Consider the following 16,485-nt stretch of genomic DNA (forward strand, 5'->3'; position numbering starts at 1 on the left):
AAGGCGGTGCTCCATGGAAAGCAGGTGAAGTTCGGCATGTTGCCGCCTGCGCGCCTGCGGGTCACCTACAAGGACCGACATCACTACTTTGAGTCCCCGGAGGAAGCGTGGGCCTTTGTGCAGGCTGAAAAGCTGGACTCGAACTAGAGATTGGGGGCTGTGGGAGTTTTTCTATTCTAATCATGTATCATTGTTTATGCTGTAGCGGGTTATTGTGTTTGTTTTTTTCTCTCGCTTTCGGACGATGTGGGTTATGGTTCTGTGTTCTAAGGGGGGTACTGGGGTTTGTGGTTGATCTGTGTCTTTGTTTGTACGGAGTTGGTGGTTGGGTTGGGACTGCAGTTTGGGAGCTGCATTGGTGGGGTGGGGCAGTGTGAAAGCGCGGGCTTTTCTCTGGTTTCCCGCGCTGCGGGACAATGGGGTGGAGCTGGTGGCGAGGGGCGGGGTTACAAGACAGGGTTTCCCGCGCCGAAGCGGTGCCCAGGAGCTGATGCAGGGGAGGAGGGGGGACCTCATATTGGGAGGGGTCGGAGTTAGAGCGGGAGCTGCCGAGGTCAGCAGAAGTCAGCTGGCTCACGGGAGTACAGTGGAGGGAGAGTCGCGGCTAGGAGGGGTCCTAGCCTGGGGGGGGTGATACCGGGTTGCTGCTGGATTGGCCAGGGAGGAGTTCGGGGGGGAATCGGGGTGAGGTTCTATCGCCGTGGGAAACGGGCCGAAGGGGTGATGGCCAGGGGCGAGCAGTCGATGGGTTATGGCTAGTCGACGGGGGAGGGGGGTGGGGTGCCCCCGATCCGGCTGATTACGTGGAACGTGAGGAGGTTGAATGGGCCGGTTAAGCGGGCCCGGGTTTTTTCACATCTGAAGGGGCTGAAGGCGGACGTGGCCATGCTCCAGGAGACCCTCCTGAAGGTGGCGGACCAGGTCGTCTGAGGAAGGGGTGGGTGGGGCAGGTTTTCCACTCAGGGCTCGACTCGAAGAACCGGGGGGTGGCGATCCTGGTGGGGAAGAGGGCGGCGTTTGATGCATCTGAGGTTGTGGCTGATAGTGGCGGCAGATATGTGATGGTGAGCGGTAAGCTGCAGGGGGAGCGGGTGGTGTTGGTTAATGTGTACGCCCCAAATTGGGATGATGCTGGTTTCATGAGGCGTATGTTGGGCCGCATTCCTGGCCTGGAGGTGGGGGGCTTGATCATGGGGGGGAACTTCAATACGGTGCTGGATCCCCTACTGGATCGTTCTATTCAAGGACAGGCAGGAGGCCAGCGGCGGCCAAGGTACTGAGGGGGTTTATGGACCAGATGGGAGGAGTGGACCCCTGGAGGCTCGGGAGACCGAGGGCTCGGGAGTACTCCTTTTTCTCCCATGTGCACAGGGTTTATTCCCGCATTGATTTCTTTGTTTTGAGCAGGGGACTGGTCCCGAGGGTGGAGGAGGCTGAATATTCAGCTATCGCGATTTCGGACCATGCTCCGCATTGGGTGGATCTGGAGATGGGGGAGGCGCAGGACCAGCACCCGCTTTGGCGTCTGGACGTGGGGTTGTTGGCTGATGAGGAGGTGTGTAGGAGGGTTCGGGGATGTATCAAGAGGTACCTCGAGGTCAATGATACTGGGGAGGTCCAGGTGGGGATGGTGTAGGAGGCTCTGAAGGCAGTGATTAGGGGGGAACTGATCTCCATCCGAGCCCAGAGGGAGAGGGAGAGACTGGTGGAGGAGCTGTTGAGTGTGGATAGGAGGTACGCGGAGGCCCCGGAGGAGGGATTGCTGGGGGAACGGCGTAGCTTGCAGGCCAAGTTTGATTTATTGACCACCAGAAAGGCGGAGACACAGTGGAGGAAGGCGCAGGGAGCGGTCTATGAGTATGGAGAGAAGGCAAGCAGGATGCTGGCGCACCAGCTGCGTAAGCGGGACGCGGCTAGAGAGATTGGTGGAGTGAAGGCTAGAGATGGGAATGTGGTGCGGCAGGGAGCAGAGGTCAATGAGGTCTTTAGGGACTTCTATAGGGAACTGTACCGGTCGGAGCCGCCGGCGGCGGGAGGGGGAATGGAGAATTTTTTGGACAGGCTCCGATTTCCAAGGGTGCAGGAGGAGCAGGTGGAGGGACTGGGGGCGCCGATCAAGTTGGAGGAGCTGGTCAGTGGGATTGCCCACATGCAGTCGGGGAAGACGCCGGGACCGGATGGGTTCCCGGTTGAATTTTATAAGAAATATGCGGACCTGCTGGGCCCCCTGTTGGTCAGGACCTTTAACGAGGCATGGGAGTTCTGGCCACGACGATGTCTTGGGCACTAATCTCCCTGATCCTGAAGCGTGATAAGGACTCCTTGCAGTGCGGTTCATACAGGCCGATTTCACTGCTGAATGTAGACGCCAAGTTGCTGGCGAAGATCTTGGCCACTAGAATAGAGGACTGTGTGCCGGGGGTGATACATGAAGATCAGACGGGTTTTGTGAAGGGGAGGCAGCTGAACACTAACGTGCGAAGGCTGCTAAATGTGATAATGATGCCGGCAGCAGAAGGAGAGGCGGAGATTGTGGTGGCATTGGATGCAGAGACGGCCTTTGACAGGGTTGAGTGGGGGTACTTGTGGGAGGTGTTGGAGGTTCGGGTTTGGGGTGGGGTTTATTAAATGGGTTGCTGTACGAGGCCCCGATGGCGAGTGTAGCGACAAATGGGAGGAGGTCCGAGTACTTCAGGCTCCACCGTGGGACGAGGCAGGGGTGCCCCCTGTCCCCTTGCTTTTTGCGCTGGCAATAGAGCCTCTTGCCATGGCTCTCAGGGAGTCGAGGGGGTGGAGGGGTTTGGTGCGAGGTGGGGAGGAGCACCGAGTGTCGCTGTATGCGGACGACTTGCTGTTATATGTAGCAGACCCGGTGGGGGGAATGCCGGAGGTGATGGAGATTCTTGCTGAGTTCGGGAGTTTCTCGGGATATAAATTGAATTTGGGCAAGAGTGAGCTGCTTGTCGTACACCCGGGAGATCAGGAGGAGGGGATTGGTAGGCTCCCGCTAAAGAGGGCAGTGAGGAGTTTTAGGTACCTGGGGGACTCTGCACAAGCTCAATTTTACTAGGTTGGTGGAGCAGATGGAGGAGGAATTTAAAAGGTGGGACATGCTGCCGTTGTCGTTGGCGGGTAGAGTACAGTCCGTTAAAATGACGGTGCTCACGAGGTTTTTGTTTTTGTTTCAGTGCCTCCCCATTTTCGTTCCAAGGGCCTTTTTTAGAAGGGTGAACAGCAGCATTCTGGGATTTGTTTGGGCGCACGGGACTCCGAGGGTAAGGAGGGTCTTTTTGGAGCGGGGCAGGGATAGAGGGGGACTGGCGCTGCCCAACCTCTCTGGGTACTATTGGGCGGCTAAAGTCTCGATGGTACGCAAGTGGGTAATGGAGGGGGAGGGGGCAGCATGGAAAAGGATGGAGATGGCGTCCTGTGGAGGCACGAGCCTGAAGGCACTGGTAACAGCTCCGTTGCCGCTCCCTCCAACGAGGTACACCACGAGCCCGGTGGTGGCGACCACCCTCAAAATTTGGGGGCAGTGGAGGCGACACAGGGGGGAAGTGGGAGGCTCGGTGGAGGCCCCGCTGTGGGGTAACCACCGGTTTGTCCCAGGGAACATGGATGGCGGGTTCCTGGGGTGGCACAGGGCAGGCATCAGGAAGTTGGGAGACCTGTTTATTGACGGGAGGTTCGCGAGCCTTGGTGAACTGGAGGAGAAGTTTGAGCTCCTACGGGGAATTTGTTCAGGTCAAGGCGTTTGCTAGGCGACAGGTGGAGGGGTTCCCTTTGCTGTCCCCGCGGGGGGTAAGGGATAGGGTGCTTTCGGGGGTGTGGGTCGGGGATGGGAAGGTGACTGACATCTACCAGGTAATGCAGGAGGTGGGGTCGGTAGAGGAGCTGAAGGATAAGTGGGAGGTGGAGCAGATTGAGGAGGGGACATGGGCGAACGCCCTGGAGAGGGTGAACTCCTCCTCTTCATGTGCGAGGCTTAGTCTCATCCAGTTCAAGGTGCTGCACCGGGCCCACATGTCCGGATCTAGGATTAGTAGGTTCTTTGGGGGCGAAGACAGGTGCATCAGGTGTTCGGGGAGTCCAGCAAACCATGCCCATATGTTCTGGGCATGCCCGGCACTGGAGGAGTTCTGGAAGGGGGTGGCGGGGACGGTGTCGAGGGTGGTGGGATCCAGGGTCAAGGCAGGCTGGGGACTCGCGATATTTGGGGTTGGGGTGGAGCCGGGAGTGCAGGAGGCGAAAGAGGCCAATGTCTTGGCCTTTGCGTCCCTAGTAGCCCGGCGGAGGATCTTGCTGCAGTGGAAAGATGCGAGACCTCCGAGTGTGTAGACCTGGATTAATGACATGGCGGGATTCATTAAGTTGGAGAGGGTCAAATTCGCCCTGAGGGGGTCAGTACAAGGGTTCTTTAGGAGGTGGCAGCCTTTCCTCGACTTTCTGGCTCAACAATGAGGTACTAGGTCAGTAGCAGCAGCAACCCGGGGGGGAGGGGGGGGGAAAGGGGGATAGTGTTTAAGTTAATTTGCTTATTGTTAATTTATTCTGTTGTTTATTGGGGTTGGGGGGGTTGTTATATGCGTTGTTACGGGTGCCGGGGGGGTGTCTATTATTATTATTGTTATTCTTGTTTTGTTGATATTTTTTTTTTTAATTCCAATAAAAAAAAATTTTTTTAATCTCTCTGACTGTTAATACTCTTGAGGGTTCTACCATTCACTGTATATTCCCTACCTGTATTAGACCTTCCAAAATGCATTACCTCACATTTGACTGAAAGGTTATTACGCACAAATCTAAAAAAAAAACACAAAAATGCATGTGTATATTGAAGGGCTTACACAGGTTAAGTGTGAACATTTTGATGTTACGTTGTGGGCCACGAGGATAAGTTGTGTTGCTTCAGGCCTCATATGGAAGTCTTGGGCCTCCCTTGTTCGAGCTCCCCATGATCCCCAAGGCACATTCTCTCCAGTTTCCAGGTGTGCAGTAGAATTCCCAGAATTGCCCCCCCCTATCTGCAGTGGACCCAGCCAGACACCAACGGGAGTCAGAGAAATTATTCAAGTGAAGATTGAATGGGTCTTAATATCCTCAGAAGCCCCAAAAAAAACCTTCCATTTTGGTGCTTGTGCGCACTAAACCTGCTTCCCCTTTTCAAAATCAGGTTAAAACTTACTGTCTCAGTTCACACAAAGAGCATCCACATGGGAAAATTACTAGAAGCAGCAAAATATTTCTAACAGGACAACAAATAGTACCATAACAGCTGTGACATCCCCTTCTTTTGTTGATTTCTTCCATTCTTCCAATTTGAAGTGTTTGAAGATGTTCACATATGGACGCTGCCACACAGACTCTGAAACAGATTCAAGATTAAAAAACACGGGTTTCTGGGTATCTCAACAAAATCAAACCAAAAGGAAAGTGCATCACTTCAGGTGTCTTAAACCTACAATGTATTTCACCTCACCTGTTTGGTAAAAAGGGAAGCTATTCTAAGCTAAAACTTCTTTAACTTTGGCTTAAATGTTCAGGATCTGGTTTAGTTCACTGGGCTAAATTGCTGGCTTTTAAAGCAGACCAAGCAGGCCAGCAGCACGGTTCGATTCCCGTTCCAGCCTCCCCGGACGGGCGCCGGAATGTGGCGACTAGGGGCTTTTCACAGTAACTTCATTGAAGCCAACTCGTGACAATAAGCAATTTTCTTTTTCAGTGATTTCACTGCAGTGAAGTTCTAAAGGGAAGTTAAAGTCGCCAGAGTCCCAAATGACCATAGGTTGTGTTTCCCTTTTTTGGGGGGAGGGGGGGTGGACCCATCGTATCAGTCTGTTCCTGCCCACTATCCACTTGAAGGACAAGAGCAGCAGATAGTTTGGAACCCCACCACCTGGAGGTTCCCCTCCAAGTCATTCACCACCCCCCGACTTGGAATTGTCGCTGAGTCAAAGTCCTGGAGCTCCCTGACCCTAACAGCACTGTGGGTGTACCTACACCTCAAGGACTGCAGCGGTTCAAGATCTGAAGCGCAACTAGGGATGGGCAATAAATGCTGGCCTAACTAGCGACACCCACATCCCTTGACCTAATTTTTTTTAAATGTCAAATGAAATAGTGTCTTTCAGTACTTTTAAAGGGCAGCAGGGTAGCATGGTGGTTAGCATAAATGCTTCACAGCTCCAGGGTCCCAGGTTCGATTCCCGGCTGGGTCACTGTCTGTGTGGAGTCTGCACGTCCTCCCCCTGTGTGCATGGGTTTCCTCCGGGTGCTCCGGTTTCCTCCCACAGTCCAAAGATGTGCGGGTTAGGTGGATTGGCCATGCTAAGTTGCCCGTAGTGTCCTAATAAAAGTAAGGTTAAGGGGGGGTTGTTGGGTTACGGGTATAGGGTGGATACGTGGGTTTGAGTAGGGTGATCATGGCTCGGCACAACATTGAGGGCCGAAGGGCCTGTTCTGTGCTGTACTGTTCTATGTTCTATAAACTCATGCCTGGAGCAATGTAAACAGATCAATGTAACATTATTCCTTGGAGGGACTGAGTGCAATGTTGAACTCCACAAAGTTGAAGGCTTGCGAATCACCTCTCAATTAATTTTTAAAAATGAAACCATATTTATTCATAAAATCCTTCCAAATACTCTGCACATTTTTCAATGATTTCCACAAACAATAGTGTAGCTGTTTTGCACAAGTTCTAGCGGAGCCTCCTGTTTCTCTCACTTTAAAGTTGAAGAAACACGCACTGCCTAGAATAATTTCATACTGGAGGGGTCATCAATAATTTTCCACTACAAGACAAATTTATGGAGCATCATTCCATCAAAATGAGGGATAGCTCCTGGATAGCATTTTCAGAAAATCTGAAATGCAGTAAATCAGGAATTGATAAAGGGTAAAAACTGTCAGTTAGTTGTAAACAACATGACTATTGCACCAAATAATAGGTGAACTCCATTAAACAAATAGAGATAAGCAAGTCACATGGTCATCATCTGGAAATCAAGCGGGATAAACGGATATCACTATAACACCAAAACAGATGGCACATACAGATGTATCAGCTACCTCGAACAATAAACCAAATGCCCAACGCAATAGACTAACTCTCAGAAGGAAGTCCTACAAACAGATTTTAGTTGGGTTACATAACTAACTCGCACAATGATAACAGCCATTTATTTTCTCACCTATTTTGGGCTTATCCATGCTGGTCAAAGATTCCCTCAACAAATGCTCTTTGTTACTTTGGCCCTGGTAGATTACTCAGTCAATGTGGGCATCAAGCCTTTCAGTGCACTTGCACATTTTGGCAAAATAGATAATCTAAAAGAAAAATAGCATTCAGCAACTTCAAGAACATTCCAAGGACAAATCGGTGCGCCATCTCTCTGAAGGTTTTGTTACTCTGCTAACTGAATAGACTGCCTCACGAGCAGCCGAAAGTCAGTCTGGATTACATTTCAGGTAAGATCCCTTTCATCAAAACTTTTCTGCCATTTCTTGCCACAAGTGCCAAGTGTGCTCTTCATCAACCTCCTCTTCCCCGCCATCTCTCACCTGACACCCCTATCTGCTCTCCATCCCTCTCAACCCCTTTGCGCCCTCCCTGACCACCCATCTCGCTCTCCCCCCCACCACCAGTCACGCTCTCCGCCTTCCACCCATCTTTGCTCCTGCCCTCCCTCCCTCTCCCATTCCTTCATCCTCCCACTCACTTCTCACCTTCCCTTCATCATCCCTCACTCTCCCCCCTCCACTCTCTTCCCTCCCTTCCTGCCCCTCCCACTCCCTCTCTGCATTTTCTTTCTTTCCCTCCCTCCCTCACTCGGTGTCTATATTCTCTCTCGCTCACTCACTCAATCTCCATCAATGTTTACATTCTCTCTCATTCACTCTCTCTCGGTGTCTACATTCTCTCTCTCTCATTCTCTCCCTCTCGGTGTCTACATTTTCTCTCTCCTGCAGTGTTTACATTCTCTCTCACTCACTCTCATTCTCACTCACTCGCTCTCGGCGTCTCCTTTCTCTCTCTCCCTCTCGGTTTCTACATTTTCTCTCTCTCCCTCTCGGTTTCTACATTTTCTCTCTCTCCCTCTCGGTTTCTACATTTTCTCTCTCTCCCTCTCGGTTTCTACATTCTCGCTCACTCACTCTCATTCTCGCTCACTCACTCACTCTCATTCTCGCTCACTCACTCACTCTCATTCTCGCTCACTCACTCTCATTCTCGCTCACTCACTCTCATTCTCGCTCACTCATTCTCGCTCACTCACTCACATTCTCGCTCACTCACTCACATTCTCGCTCACTCACTCACTCACTCACTCACTCACTCATTCTCACTCACTCGCTCTCGGTGTCTCCTTTCTCTCTCTCTCTCTCTCTCTCGGTTTCTACATTCTCTCTCTCCCTCTCGGTCTCTACATTCTCTCTCTCCCTCTCGGTCTCTACATTCTCTCTCTCTCGGTGTCTACATTCTTTCTCTCTCGGTGTCTACATTCTTTCTCTCCGTCTCTACATTCAGTCTCTCTCTCTCCCTCTCGGTTTCTACATTCTCTCTCTCCCTCTCGGTCTCTACATTCTCTTTCTCTCTCCCTTTTGGTCTCTACATTGTCTCTCTCTCTGCTTCTTGGTCTCTACATTCTCACTCTCTCTCCCTCGGTGTCTACATTCTCTCTCTCTCTCTCTCTCACCCTCGGTCTCTACATTCTCACTCTCTCCCTCTTGGTCTCTACATTCTCTCTCCCTCTCGGTCTCTACATTCTCTCTCTCTCCCTCCCTCTTGGTCTCTACATTCTCTCTCTCCCTCTTGGTCTCTACATTCTCTCTCTTTCTCCCTCACACTCATTCTCTGGGTTTACACACTCACTCTCTGGGTGTTTACACACACTCTCCCTCACTCACTCTCTCTGGGTGTTTACACACTCTCTCACACTCAGTCTCTCTGGGTGTTTACACACTCTCTCTGGGTGTTTACACACTCTCTCACACTCACTCTCTTTGGGTGTTTACACACACTCTGGGTGTTTACATACACTCACTCTCTCTCCCTCACACTCTCTCTCTGGGTGTTTACACACTCTTTCTTTCTCCCTCACACTCTCTCTCTGGGTGTTTACACACTCCCTCCTTCAATCACACTCACTGGGTGTTTACACACACTCTCTCTCTCCCTCTCTCCGGGTGTTTACACACTCTCTCTCCCTCACACTCTCTCCGGGTGTTTAATACCCTCTCTCTGGGTGTTTACACACTCTCTCTGGGTGTTTACACACTCTCTCTGGGTGTTTACACACTCTCTCTTGGTGTTTACACACTCTCTCTAGGTGTTTACACACATTCACTCTCTCTCCATCACACTCTCTCTCTGGGTATTTACACACTCGCTCCCTCTCTGGGTGTTTACACGCTCCCTCTCTGCGTGTTTACACGCTCGCTCCCTCTCTGGGTGCTTACACACTCGCTCCCTCCCTCTCTGGGTGTTTACACACTCGCTCCCTCTCTGGGTGTTTACACACTCGCTCCCTCTCTGGGTGTTTACACACTCGCTCCCTCTCTGGGTGTTTACACACTCGCTCCCTCTCTGGGCGTTTACACACTCGCTCCCTCTCTGGGTGTTTACACACTCGCTCCCTCTCTGGGTGTTTACACACTCGCTCCCTCTCTGGGTGTTTACACACTCGCTCCCTCTCTGGGTGTTTATACACTCGCTCCCTCTCTGGGTGTTTACACACTCGCTCCCTCTCTGGGTGTTTACACACTCGCTCCCTCTCTGGGTGTTTACACACTCGCTCCCTCTCTGGGTGTTTACACACTCGCTCCCTCTCTGGGTGTTTACACACTCGCTCCCTCTCTGGGTGTTTACACACTCGTTCCCCCTCTGGGTGTTTACACACACACAGTCTCGCTCTATGTTTACACACCCACTCCCTCTCTGGGTGTTGACATACTCGCTCCCTCTCTGGGTGTTTACACACACACACTCTCTATATATATATTTACACACTTGCTCCCTCTCTGGGGGTTTACACACACACTCTCTCTCTCTCTATGTTTACACACTCACTCACTCCCTCTCTGGGTGTTTACACACTCGCTCCCTCTCTGGGTGTTTACACGCTCCCTCTCTGGGTGTTTACACGCTCCCTCTCTGGGTGTTTACACGCTCGCTCCCTCTCATGTTTACACACTCGCTCCCTCTCTGGGTGTTTACACACTCGCTCCCTCTCTGGGTGTTTACACACTCGCTCCCTCTCTGGGTGTTTACACACTGGCTCCCTCTCTGGGTGTTTACACACTGGCTCCCTCCCTGGGTGTTTACACACTCGCTCCCTCTCTGGGTGTTTACACACTCGCTCCCTCTCTGGGTGTTTACACACTCGCTCCCTCTCTGGGTGTTTACACACTCGCTCCCCCTCTGGGTGTTTACACACTCACTCCCCCTCTGGGTGTTTACACACTCGCTCCCTCTCTGGGTGTTTACACACTCGCTCCCTCTCTGGATGTTTACACACTCGCTCCCTCTCTGGGTGTTTACACACTCGCTCCCCCTCTGGGTGTTTACACACACACAGTCTCTCTCTATGTTTACACACTCACTCCCTCTCTGGGTGTTTACACACTCACCCCCTCTCTGGGTGTTTACACACTCGCTCCCTCTCTGTGTTTACACACTGGCTCCCTCTCTGTGTTTACACACTGGCTCCCTCTCTGGGCGTTTACACACTGGCTCCCTCTCTGGGCGTTTACAAACTGGCTCCCTCTCTGGGCGTTTACACACTGGCTCCCTCTCTGGGCGTTTACACACTGGCTCCCTCTCTGGGCGTTTACACACTGGCTCCCTCTCTGGGCGTTTACACACTGGCTCCCTCTCTGGGCGTTTACACACTGGCTCCCTCTCTGGGCGTTTACACACTGGCTCCCTCGCTGGGCGTTTACACACTGGCTCCCTCGCTGGGCGTTTACACACTGGCTCCCTCGCTGGGCGTTTACACACTGGCTCCCTCGCTGGGCGTTTACACACTGGCTCCCTCGCTGGGCGTTTACACACTGGCTCCCTCGCTGGGCGTTTACACACTGGCTCCCTCTCTGGGCGTTTACACACTGGCTCCCTCTCTGGGCGTTTACACACTGGCTCCCTCTCTGGGCGTTTACACACTGGCTCCCTCTCTGGGCGTTTACACACTGGCTCCCTCTCTGGGCGTTTACACACTGGCTCCCTCTCTGGGCGTTTACACACTGGCTCCCTCTCTGGGCGTTTACACACTGGCTCCCTCTCTGGGCGTTTACACACTGGCTCCCTCTCTGGGCGTTTACACACTGGCTCCCTCTCTGGGCGTTTACACACTGGCTCCCTCTCTGGGCGTTTACACACTGGCTCCCTCTCTGGGCGTTTACACACTGGCTCCCTCTCTGGGCGTTTACACACTGGCTCCCTCTCTGGGCGTTTACACACAGGCTCCCTCTCTGGGCGTTTACACACTGGCTCCCTCTCTGGGCGTTTACACACTGGCTCCCTCTCTGGGCGTTTACACACTGGCTCCCTCTCTGGGCGTTTACACACTGGCTCCCTCTCTGGGCGTTTACACACTGGCTCCCTCTCTGGGCGTTTACACACTGGCTCCCTCTCTGGGCGTTTACACACTGGCTCCCTCTCTGGGCGTTTACACACTGGCTCCCTCTCTGGGCGTTTACACACTGGCTCCCTCTCTGGGCGTTTACACACTGGCTCCCTCTCTGGGCGTTTACACACTGGCTCCCTCTCTGGGCGTTTACACACTGGCTCCCTCTCTGGGCGTTTACACACTGGCTCCCTCTCTGGGCGTTTACACACTGGCTCCCTCTCTGGGCGTTTGCACACTGGCTCCCTCTCTGGGCGTTTGCACACTGGCTCCCTCTCTGGGCGTTTGCACACTGGCTCCCTCTCTGGGCGTTTGCACACTGGCTCCCTCTCTGGGCGTTTGCACACTGGCTCCCTCTCTGGGCGTTTGCACACTGGCTCCCTCTCTGGGCGTTTGCACACTGGCTCCCTCTCTGGGCGTTTGCACACTGGCTCCCTCTCTGGGCGTTTGCACTCTGGCTCCCTCTCTGGGCGTTTGCACTCTGGCTCCCTCTCTGGGCGTTTGCACACTGGCTCCCTCTCTGGGCGTTTGCACACTGGCTCCCTCTCTGGGCGTTTGCACACTGGCTCCCTCTCTGGGCGTTTGCACACTGGCTCCCTCTCTGGGCGTTTGCACACTGGCTCCCTCTCTGGGCGTTTGCACACTGGCTCCCTCTCTGGGCGTTTACACACTGGCTCCCTCTCTGGGCGTTTGCACACTGGCTCCCTCTCTGGGCGTTTGCACACTGGCTCCCTCTCTGGGCGTTTGCACACTGGCTCCCTCTCTGGGCGTTTGCACACTGGCTCCCTCTCTGGGCGTTTGCACACTGGCTCCCTCTCTGGGCGTTTGCACACTGGCTCCCTCTCTGGGCGTTTGCACACTGGCTCCCTCTCTGGGCGTTTGCACACTGGCTCCCTCTCTGGGCGTTTGCACACTGGCTCCCTCTCTGGGCGTTTGCACACTGGCTCCCTCTCTGGGCGTTTGCACACTGGCTCCCTCTCTGGGCGTTTACACACTGGCTCCCTCTCTGGGCGTTTACACACTGGCTCCCTCTCTGGGCGTTTACACACTGGCTCCCTCTCTGGGCGTTTACACACTGGCTCCCTCTCTGGGCGTTTACACACTGGCTCCCTCTCTGGGCGTTTACACACTCGCTCCCTCTCTGGGCGTTTACACACTGGCTCCCTCTCTGGGCGTTTACACACTGGCTCCCTCTCTGGGCGTTTACACACTCGCTCCCTCTCTGGGCGTTTACACACTGGCTCCCTCTCTGGGCGTTTACACACTCGCTCCCTCTCTGGGCGTTTACACACTGGCTCCCTCTCTGGGTGTTTACACACTCGCTCCCTCTCTGGGTGTTTACACACTCGCTCCCTCTCTGGGCGTTTACACACTGGCTCCCTCTCTGGGCGTTTACACACTGGCTCCCTCTCTGGGCGTTTACACACTGGCTCCCTCTCTGGGCGTTTACACACTGGCTCCCTCTCTGGGCGTTTACACACTGGCTCCCTCTCTGGGCGTTTACACACTGGCTCCCTCTCTGGGCGTTTACACACTGGCTCCCTCTCTGGGCGTTTACACACTGGCTCCCTCTCTGGGCGTTTACACACTCGCTCCCTCTCTGGGCGTTTACACACTGGCTCCCTCTCTGGGCGTTTACACACTGGCTCCCTCTCTGGGCGTTTACACACTGGCTCCCTCTCTGGGCGTTTACACACTGGCTCCCTCTCTGGGCGTTTACACACTGGCTCCCTCTCTGGGCGTTTACACACTGGCTCCCTCTCTGGGCGTTTACACACTCGCTCCCTCTCTGGGCGTTTACACACTCGCTCCCTCTCTGGGCGTTTACACACTCGCTCCCTCTCTGGGCGTTTACACACTGGCTCCCTCTCTGGGCGTTTACACACTGGCTCCCTCTCTGGGCGTTTACACACTCGCTCCCTCTCTGGGCGTTTACACACTCGCTCCCTCTCTGGGCGTTTACACACTCGCTCCCTCTCTGGGTGTTTACACACTCGCTCCCTCTCTGGGTGTTTACACACTCGCTCCCTCTCTGGGTGTTTACACACTCGCTCCCTCTCTGGGTGTTTACACACTCGCTCCCTCTCTGGGTGTTTACACACTCGCTCCCTCTCTGGGTGTTTACACACTCGCTCCCTCTCTGGGTGTTTACACACTCACTCCCTCTCTGGGTGTTTACACGCTCGCTCCCTCTCTGGGTGTTTACACATACTCTCTATGTTTACACACTCACTCCCTCTCTGGGTGTTTACACACTCGCTCCCTCTCTGGGTGTTTACACACTCGCTCCCTCTCTGGGTGTTTACACACTCGCTCCCTCTCTGGGTGTTTACACACACACTTTCTCTCTCTATGTTTACACACTCACTGTCTCTCTCTCTCTCTCTCTCTCTGTTCTCACTCACTCACTCTTTCTTTCACGGTGTTTACACACACTCTCTCTCTCTGTTTCCAAACTTACTCACCCTCCGGTGTTTTCTCTCTCACGGTGTTCCCACACTCCCTCTCTCCGGTGTTTGCACTCACACTCTCTCTCTCTCTCTCTCTCTCACGGTATTCCCACACTCCCTCTCTCCAGGAGCCGGCCTTTGCCGCGCCGCCGCGCGCGAACCAACGGGTCGAGGGGGCGGTGACGTAATTGCCGAAACCCCGCCCCCGGCGCGGCTGCGCTGTGCGCATGCGTGATCCGGCCCCCCTGGCGCTGAACAGAGAAACTAAAGAGCAGTGTGCAAATGGTAGTGTTAGTGAGGAAATGTTAGTGTTAGTGAGGAAATGATAGTGTTAGTGAGGAAATAATAGTGTTAGTGAGGAAATGTTAGTGTTAGTGAGGAAATGTTAGTGTTAGTGAGGAAATGTTAGTGTCAGTGTGCAAATGTTAGTGTCAGTGAGGAAATGTTAGTGTCAGTGCGGAAATGTTAGTGTCAGTGAGGAAATGTTAGTGAGGAAATGTTAGTGTCAGTGAGGAAATGTTAGTGTCAGTGAGGAAATGTTAGTGAGGAAATGTTAGTGTCAGTGAGGAAATGATAGTGAGGAAATGTTAGTGTCAGTGAGGAAATGTTAGTGTCAGTGAGGAAATGATAGTGTCAGTGAGGAAATGATAGTGTCAGTGAGGAAATGATAGTGTCAGTGAGGAAATGATAGTGTCAGTGAGGAAATGATAGTGTCAGTGAGGAAATGATAGTGTCAGTGAGGAAATGATAGTGTCAGTGAGGAAATGTTAGTGTCAGTGAGGAAATGTCAGTGAGGAAGGGCTGAATGCACATTGTGACCTGGAGCAGGTTGAGCCGCTGTTCATTGGAGTTTAGAAGAATGAGGATGGGATGTGAGGGGGTTTGATCGGGTGGATGCACCAGTGTAAAGAGATTCACTAACTGAACAGTGAAAAGAAAATGAAACCCAATATCTCCCTGGTCTGTCAATTATGTATTTCTTGGGGCTGGTTTAGCTTACTCAGCTAAATCGCTGGCTGACCAAGCAGGCCAGCAGCACGGTTTGATTCCCGTACCAGCCTCCCCGGACAGGCGTCGGAATGTGGCGACTAGGGGTTTTCACAGTAACTTCATTGAAGCCTACTCGTGATAATAAGCGATTTTCTTTTCTTTTTTTCTTGCTGTCACATGTTAAATATGTAATGTGTATGCCGCCTGTCTATTACCAGGGAATACATTACATAATGTATGTCATTATGTTGTGCTGGTGGCATTACGTAGGGGAAGACGTGCACGACATCGCCTTCGCTGTAGCACTGTTCTTTTTGTCCTTTTCACTTACTTTCAGGAGGCTTTTCATTTAAAAGACACTTGCTAATGGAATAAGGTACCTGCATAGGTGAAATGCCCAGAAAACCCAAGGGGAAAAGGCTTGAAAGCAGACGGTTGTTGACTGAATCAGAGGCTTCTCGGAACTCGTCGGTGGAGAAAATGGCGGAGGCGGTCTCTGTAACTGTCCACGCCACTAACGGCCAAGACGCTTACTAGCACCTTGGTGGCAGAATTTGACAAACGGTGGTGGGTTGTGTCGCGGGACCTCCACAGCTCGATAGAAGAGATCTCGGCTCCCATTGATTTGGCGTTGGAGAGGACCAATGAAACGGTGAAAGCACATAGTGACTCTTTTGAGGCACAGCGACCAGATTGCTTCTCTGATGGCCGATGCGAATAAAGCCCTGACGGCCAAAGTGATTGATTTGGAGATTCGTTCCAGGAGGAAAAATAACCCAATTGTGGGGTTACCAGAGGGGATGGAAGGCCCAACTCCCACAGTTTTTTGAGAAGGTGTTTGGGAAAATGGTGGGGGAGGTCACATCCTGTCCCAAGCCTACCAGACTCTCCGACAGCAGCCCCATCCCAACAAACCACCACGAACAGTAATCGTGAAGTTTCACAGCTTCCAAGAAAAAGTGCGGGTCCTTTAATTGGCGAAGGAGCATCACAACTGCAAATGGGAAGGACATGATGTCAGATTTTTGTCAGGCTGTGGGAGCAGAGCTGGTGACGATGCGGGGAACGTTCAACAAGGCCAAGGTCACTGTATAAAAGTGGACCCCGGTTTGGAGTGATGTACCCGGCGTGGTTAAGATTGATTCTTGAGAGAAAATACTTTTTTTGATGTGCTGGAAGAGGCAGATTCCTTTGCAAAGAAGCGTGGGCTGGACACGGGTAGATTGAGGTTTTTGGATATTGGGGATGGGCATGTTGATATGTGGAATTGTTGGGGAAGCAGGTCAGGCAGCATTTTAAACTTAGTGCCATGTCTTTGCTGGCCCTATCTGCAATGATCTAATGAAGGAGCTACGCTGCAAAAGCTAGTGATTCCAAATAAACCTGTTGGACTTTAACCCGGTGTTGTTAGACTTTAC

At 52.7% G+C, this 16,485-nt stretch overlaps 1 protein-coding gene across 1 annotated transcript in view; it reads right to left on the reverse strand.

Moving 5' to 3' along the window:
- The window catches only part of wdr90 (WD repeat domain 90), a 100,888-nt gene extending 86,644 nt beyond the window's left edge, over nucleotides 1-14,244 (reverse strand). The window contains exons 1-3 of the mRNA XM_038820874.1: nucleotides 14,093-14,244; nucleotides 7,194-7,329; nucleotides 5,268-5,365 (exon numbers count right to left, since the gene is read on the reverse strand). Coding sequence (XP_038676802.1) covers nucleotides 5,268-5,365; nucleotides 7,194-7,212 — 117 coding nt within the window. The 5' untranslated portion in view covers nucleotides 7,213-7,329; nucleotides 14,093-14,244. The remainder of the gene's footprint in view (nucleotides 1-5,267; nucleotides 5,366-7,193; nucleotides 7,330-14,092) is intronic.
- Nucleotides 14,245-16,485: the final 2,241 nt, after the last annotated feature.

Source organism: Scyliorhinus canicula, chromosome 15 (assembly GCF_902713615.1).
Source record: "Scyliorhinus canicula chromosome 15, sScyCan1.1, whole genome shotgun sequence".
Classification (NCBI taxonomy): Eukaryota; Metazoa; Chordata; class Chondrichthyes; order Carcharhiniformes; family Scyliorhinidae; genus Scyliorhinus; species Scyliorhinus canicula.